The sequence below is a fragment of the Uloborus diversus genome, chromosome 1 (genome assembly GCF_026930045.1).
Source record: "Uloborus diversus isolate 005 chromosome 1, Udiv.v.3.1, whole genome shotgun sequence".
In the NCBI taxonomy this organism is placed as follows: Eukaryota; Metazoa; Arthropoda; class Arachnida; order Araneae; family Uloboridae; genus Uloborus; species Uloborus diversus.
In genome coordinates this window covers 109,109,062-109,116,766 of record NC_072731.1, presented here as the reverse complement: position 1 = coordinate 109,116,766, position 7,705 = coordinate 109,109,062, and the positions used below count along the sequence as shown (strand labels likewise).

Genomic DNA, 7,705 nt, shown 5'->3' with positions numbered 1-7,705 from the left:
TACACTCCTTCAAAAGTTTTAAGAGATTAAAGTTCCAAAGAGTGAACAGTAAAAAACAATCGCCCCCCCCCCCCCCTTGAACATTTTTTGTATCCGCCCTTGTGGAGCATACTACAGGGTTAGTTTTATTTTGAGGCAGTTCGCTTTTTGAGGCAAATGTGATAGGCATTGCGTTTAGTCTTCGTAATGTTCATCATAAATTATACAAAAAATAATAATAAATAAACAATGAAAAATAAACTAGAAGAGTGTGTATTTTATTTGGCTTGAATTAAACATCACCAGACACAACTATTTGTAAAAGTTTTTAATTTCTGAAATTATATAAATACAATCAGTGCATTTCTACTTCATCGTCAGACAGAGGAGGAGAGGGAGGCGAAGCGGGAGGAGACTCCACCGGTGCACTTGGTAACTTTGGCTGCGGAGGCGGAGGTGGGGGTGGTGGAGCGGGAGGCGAGGGAGCCGCGGCAAATTTAGGAAGAGAAGGAGGAGGAGGAGGAGCCATGCCAGTGGGAGGTGGTGGCGGTCGCATCATCGGGGGCGGCGGAGGGGCAAAACTCATGTTCATGGGTGGCGGCGGAGGCCGAGACTGCATGTGCTGGAACTGTCCCATCGGCGGAGGAGGGAGAGACTGGAAGTTGGGGGGCATGCCGGACGGAGGGGGCGGCGGAGGCATCCCCATGGGTCTCGGAGGAGGCTGCATCATGGGCGGCGCAGGGGGAGGCGGCCGATTGTCGTCCCGCTCGATGCGTTGAGTCTGAGGGGCGGGGGGAGGAGGAGGCGGGAGCTTGATGAGCTTGGGCTCCACTTTGAAGCTGAACTGCAGGAAGAACTGCTTGGTCTCCTTGTTCCACATCACCCAGAACTTCCCCTCACTCTTATCCACCTCCCGACTAGGGACCTTGAAGGCGATGGTCTCGTAGGGCTCGGCGGCGAACAGCAGGTACTGCCACCTGCGGTCGGGGGGCTCCACTTTTTGCTCGTAGGCCGACATGAAGCGGTGGCGGGGCGCGATGCCGTCCCCGATCTCCGGGTAGTCGATCTGGAAGAGCAGGCTCTGCTGCCCCGACTCCCTCTCGCGCTGCTTGGTGACACGATAGCCCGGACGGCCGATCTTCACGAATTTCTTAATGTCGACGCGGGGCTTTGCGGGGGCCGGCTGCTGGGGGGATTCCTTCGCCTCTTTCGCCGCCCTCCTTGCGAGGTTGGCCTGGTGCTTCTTTCCTTGGGTGTGGGCCAAGTAACTTCCTTCATTGTTGTGTAATGTCAAGCACAGTTTACATTCATAAGATCCTAGCAGTAAAAACAATAAAAAATAACAAGTGTGCACTCACATTTAATTTTTAAAAAAATAGCAAAATCCAAGAGAAATGATTGTGATCTTGTGAAAAATGAAAACTTTGCACTTGTAAACAAAATAACACTTATTTAAAATTGTGTTATTAACAGAAAAGAAATGCTTCGTCAAATGATTTCTGCAACAATCCTTCTTTCACTTACTGCGCACTTATGGTATAGTAGGCAACAGGCAGGGGATGAAGGTTACGGATGCGCTGACTAATCTGCAATAACCGGTTGCTTTGCTAATTATTCATAATCGGCCTAATTTTGCTGATTAATTGCAAAGAAAAATTAAATATTTATAATTTTTTAAGTTTTTTTAGAACCAAGAACCTATTAAACCAAGATGAATAAATTTATTAACAATAAATGAATGTTTTTTTGTGCAACATACATAAAGTACAGTATACTCTCGATATCACAAAGTCGAAGGGACCATAAAAATTTTTTCGAGTTTTCAAGATAACAAGGTCATAGTAATAACAAAATAATAAACTAAAAATTAGTCACAATAGTTAAAAATAAGTAGAAACATGTAATGAGAGTTGAAAAAAAGTTTTAATACTGTAACAAATTTTAATTTCAAAATGAACCGAAAATAATAGAGAAAAAAGATCGCCCTAGAGAAGTAGCAAAATGTAACAATTTACCTCGACTAAACTTATCAAAGACTTGGATTACCAAGTTGCAGAACAGTTTCAAACGAGTTTCGAGTGCCCCAGAACAAAATAAGTTGTCCGTTCATCTCCCCTTTTTACGGAGGTGAAAATAGAGTCAAAAGGTCCAACGAAATGGCGTGAGAGAAGGGGGTGGAAAGTTTTAAGTAGATTTTTTGGGCTTCTCAGGACTTCTGACACCGCGGGCTCTAGAATAAAAGGGACAGTAGATAAGCTTCTCCGAATCATTCCTAACTCCTGTGAGAAATAATGAAGGGTGTGAGAAAATTTTGAAAACATTCTTTGCGCTGTTTCAAGGCAAAAAAAAAAAAAAAATGGTATTTCCGGAAAAATTATATTTGATTTTGAAAAATATTCGACATAACAAGGTTTTGATTAAAACTTTAGATACATATGCAAAATCAAGAGGAAAAATAATTTTTTGTCATATCAAGTTTTCCGAGATATCGAAGTTCTAAATATCGAGAGTGTACCGTATAACATGTAGCATGAAAGTGTACTGCCTAAAATAAGTCAAACAATACAAAATTTGCATAAAACTGAATGAAATATGGAATTTAATCCTCACAGCTGACATTAACATATAACTATTGAGCAAAATTAAATCTGGGCGGTTCTAAATTGTAATGCAAAAATGAGTATTTCAGGACATAAACTATTTCTGGCTGATTGATTCCTCATACAGTAAATAGACCTTCACTTTATTTCACTAATCATTTGATAGCAAAAGTTTAGTTGTTGAAGTAATGTTGATTTTGATAATTTTTGTTTCGAATAAATATGCATGTTTTCAATGTTGCAACATGCGTTGCCCTCCAATACTCTTCTCTACACCCTATCTTGGTACTTTAAGATTATCTTAAAATCTTCACAAAGAATGAAAGTCTAGTATTCAGTCAAGGTATGGTTTTTTGACTCCAAAAACCTGTTTCTCACCTGACACATTAAAAACCTGCCGAAAACTCAAGTACTGACATTGTTTACAAACACACATCTCATCATACTAAAAAATCATTTAACTATAATTTACACTTAGTTATCAATTGAGTTAATTAAAATTAGTAAATTTTTTTCTTGAAATGTTAATCTATTAAGCTGTAAAAATAGTAGTGAATATTAAAACAGCAAAATACAATTTTCAAAGTAGTTCTGAATATTTTTCAATAACTAAAATAAAAAGTTACAAGGAATTTATCGATCTAAAAATCCTTCCCAGCTATAATTTATGAAGTGTCTTTATTTCTTTTGAGTAAAAATAGAGACTTCTACACATGAGGCATGGGGGTTAATTGAATCAACTTTTCTTTCTGAAAAAGGGTACATAATAATTTCACGTCTCACACAACTGGAGCAAGCGACAGGAAGGTCCGAGTTTGAATCTCAGCTCAGGCATGGACACACTTTCTCTCTCCTTTTGTTTTTTCTTTGTGTGAATATGTTGTGAATAATTGCTTACCCTATAAATGGGTCTTTATGGCATGTGTGTACTGTAGAAGTCAGACTTCACACCAAATTACGGTACAGTTGGAACAGCACACTTCAAATTGCCAGCCTAGCTGGCACAGGACAACAATGACGCTTGTTGTGGAGCAGTGCTCCACAAGGCTGTCAAAACTGAATCTATTAGACTCATTTAGTTTACTTGTTTCTAGAGCAAACGCTTGGCAATGATTTTTTATTTGATTCAACTCAGGGGGATGAGAATGGTAGCGGCAAATGTACCGGGCGAGTTTACTGCTGTGTGAAACAATGCCGGGCGACTCCTTCACTTTTCGATCTGGCTACCCATCCTGGTAACTGCCCTGTGTGAAGGAGGCTTAAAACTAAGCTGATCAGCGATAAATTTATAAATTATCTAAATATTTTTGGTTATATTTATTTTTTGTTTGCCCTAAATTTTCTGTGAAAAAATAAATACTCTTTGTATATAAGATTTATTATCTTTGTATATATCTTAGCGAGCGGATCAAGCAGAGTGCGGAGCTCCCAGCATATAATTAATAACTGACTAACTTTCATTGGAGTTTTTTTCTGGTAAAAGTCACTCCAACTGACAAAAAGCCAAAACTTCAAAAATTGATGTTGATGCTTTTTTTGGCAATTACTATACAAAAGCTACTGATTTGAATTTCTGCCTTCGCATATTCGTAATCTACGCAAAAAACTGAAGAAAATGATACCTCACCCAGCTTTATCGCAGAAATGACGCTATTTTTCGGTCTAGCTAACAGACTATATACCCTATGGGAACACCACTGTTCCTCAGAGCAACAGTAGGATATGAACAAATCTCTTACTACTGTTCAGAGGTGACCAATTAGTCATGATTATTATTATGTTGTAAAAATATACTTAGCTCTTTTATTTCTCTCTCTCCCTCTTTTTTTTACAGACAAGCAGCTTGTTAAATTAAAAAAAATAATAATAATAATTGTACTTTTAAAAAATCTAAAACAGGCCATTAGTTTCCTTTAGTGTCTGAAATCAAAATTCATAAAACTAAGAATCCTTGTTAAGGTAATTTTGTATGTCAATATTCTTTTTAAATAGGTTTTGGACATAAATTTATGTTTTTGACAATTACGTTGAAAACCAAATCAAATAGGGGGTTTGACATTAGGTAAAAACTGATTAAAACCGAATAAATCACCAACTTTCAAAAATTCGCCAATCCTGAAATTTTAATGCATTTCTTTTATATTAAATAAAACCAAAGGAGAGAAATGTGTGAGAAGTAAAAATGTGAAAAAAAAAAAAATCAACTACACCCTAATGTAGGGTTTTTTATTTAACATAAACCAGCGTTAGAAAAAATTCCTACTGGTCTTTCGGACAAGTCAACATGAATGTATACTGGTCCGCAAACAACATCACTGGTCCATTTTAAATTTAACAGTAATATGTTTGCACCTGAAATTATTTGCATTTTATGATTACATTTATCAAGTTAAATATAACTTTCATTTTCAACTAATTTATGAAATATTAAATGAAACACTAAATTGCGACTATTAATACAGGCATAAGTATAGATACTTGAAAGTGCATAATTACTGTATTTAGTGACTCTAAATGTGGATAGGGTAAATACCTAGCGGGAAGTTAAATATTTTTTGGGTAAATACCCAAAAACTGAGTATTTTACGAAAAAATGAAAGGGATTTCTTTTTTTAAATCTAAATATGAAATAATTGGTAAAACTGATACATACAAATGTATTACACAATTTATAATATTATTTATTGGAAGATTTGATGAAATTATGAAAGAAACATATAGTAAACCAAAGAATCTTTCTTTTCAATTTCATAATTGGAGAAGTATAAGCAATTCAACGATGAACTTTAGGATTTCAAAATCACAATCTAGGTTAGTCATATCCAAAATGAAAAAAAAAAGGAAGCATGAGGGATATTTGGAAGAATAAACTGAGAAGTTATTAAGACTATTGAGATGTTATTTAATTATTTAATTGCTGTTTAAGTGATAATGTGGCAAACATAGAAAGTTTTCACATTAATAAACAAAAAAAAAAAAAAAATCAAAATATTGTTTTCTGTTGCCTTGCTCATTAGCATTTGCTCACCGGTACTTCATGATGAAAATTTATTCAAACTTATTTTTAATACATGCAATTAGTGATGTAGGGTGGGAAGGTAAGCAAGGTAAGCATTTTTTTTTGAGTATTCATCCGAAGGCAGGGTAAATCCCCTAGTAATTGCGCATTTTTGCAAAAAAAAATTAGATGGTATCAAAAGGTGAGGATTTTCTATTTAAAACATAAATCGTAAAATGAAAGATTAAAAATATAAAAAATTTATATACAGTCGTTTCCCGCTACAAAGCGATTCGACTTACGCAAAATGGCTATAACACGAATTTTTTCCCAAGTTACAAAATTTTAGAGCTAACGAGATCTTTTATAAGCATCCTAATTTTTGTAAAAGAGAAGTAGAACAAGTGAAATTTTAGTTTGAAAAGTGTAAATGTCATCTAGTATTATTTTTAACAGGTTTTGTTTTTTGGGGAGAGGGGGGGGGAGCTAAAAACCTAAGAAGTACCAAAAAATACCATCGTAATTTCAGCTTAATGGGCTATGTACTGTGTACAATATTGGAAATTATGAGAAAAACGGTTCCCCCAAAACATGTTAAAAGATTGCGATAATATTGCATAAATACACTTTGGTGAGAAACAGCTAAAAATTAGTAAAAATACCACAAAAAGGTTGCTATTTAAGCGATTGGTTCATATAAACTTGCTTAGAATTTTATGTTATAAGTAAATTTTGTTTTAAACAGAGAAACAAATTTTATATTTTAAAATGCGAATTTTTGTGAAATTTTCGATGTTTTTGTGAAGCTACCTGATTTCATTACTTGATTTTTGTGAAAGTACCTATTTCAAAACAAGATTTTTGTGAAGGTACCGAAAAAAACGGTAGCAAAATCAGCCTATATTGGGCCCTGACTTAGTTTCAGGGCATAAGAAATATTCAAACATCGACTTGACTAATGTTTTTGAATGTTTTCCAGCCAATTGTGGTCAGAAATAGCCAGCGGTTGGTGGTCCCCATGGACCACTGATTATTTTTTAGAGTGGTAAAAGGCAAGTTTCACTGGTCTGGGACCAGAATTGTATCTGTATGAAAAAACCACGGCCGAGTTGACCGTACCAAAGCCAAACACTTACCTAAATGATTCTTCATAAAATAGGGATCTTTATTCAAATCAATGGTTTCCAGAGCCAGTTGACGTAATCGCTCTCTTCGATCCCTATTTGTTTCCGACCATGAGGCGACACCTCCTGTGCCGGTTTTTGCCACCTGCACGGTGCTGAAAATCCATCCTTCAAATCAACTGCAACATAGAAATCATTTTTCAGATTTAAATTGTATCATTCATTCATTTTTAAAAGTAATGTTTTATGTTTACTTTTGCATGAAAAAGGAATATGGTAATATCAAAGTCATAATGCCCCCTGAAAAACAATTTATATGCACCTATTTTTGCATAATACCCCCCCCCCCAAAAAAAAACTTTCGTTATGATGAAGTGCAAAAAATTGTAAAATTACAAGTTTGCGAGTTTGTTCACGTCAGTTTAAAAACATGGTTATTCCTGTTGAAACTATCCTACACCGTGAACTTACCCAGTCTGTAAGGTTCTATGAATTGATATCAGAAGCCAGTTGAAAGAGCTTATCTGTCAGGGGTCGATTCAGACACAAATTGGGTTTGCTTTGCAGCCCCTTCACAAAACTTCATATTGTAAAAAAGGACCTTTCAGAAAGTTTCATTTTTAATTTATCTGAAACCAAAACATCTAGAGAAGCTAGAAGTAAAAGATAATTCTAGCTTTCAAATTATTTTCAGTGAAGTTCTTTCGCATATTTCTTTCTGTTGTGATAAAAACATAGGTCAGGAAAAAAAAAAGCCTAGATCGGCCCCTCTGTTTTTCAAAACAAGTGCAACAAGAAATTCTAACTTACTTAATAAATCAGACAGGCCATTTTGTGTTGTTCTAGACAAACCCTTTTTTTTTCCAAAATCAATATGAATATGCATTAGTGTGGGCCGAAAAACTTTTTTTCTTTATTTCGATGATGGGTAGTGTGGAAAAGGAGCCATTGGTGGAGCAAAGTGTACATAAAAAATTTGAATACTTTTCTGACAATTTCTTGAT

The 7,705-nt window shown here is 35.6% G+C and overlaps 1 protein-coding gene across 1 annotated transcript; it reads right to left on the bottom strand.

The window, feature by feature from the left end:
* Positions 1-305: 305 nt before the first annotated feature.
* Positions 306-6,868, bottom strand: LOC129219459 (splicing factor 3A subunit 2-like). The gene is given in 3 exon segments (XM_054853871.1): positions 306-1,296; positions 6,714-6,840; positions 6,842-6,868. Coding segments are annotated over 3 exon segments (1,116 nt in total). The 3' UTR covers positions 306-334.
* Between the last annotated feature and the right edge of the window lie 837 nt (positions 6,869-7,705).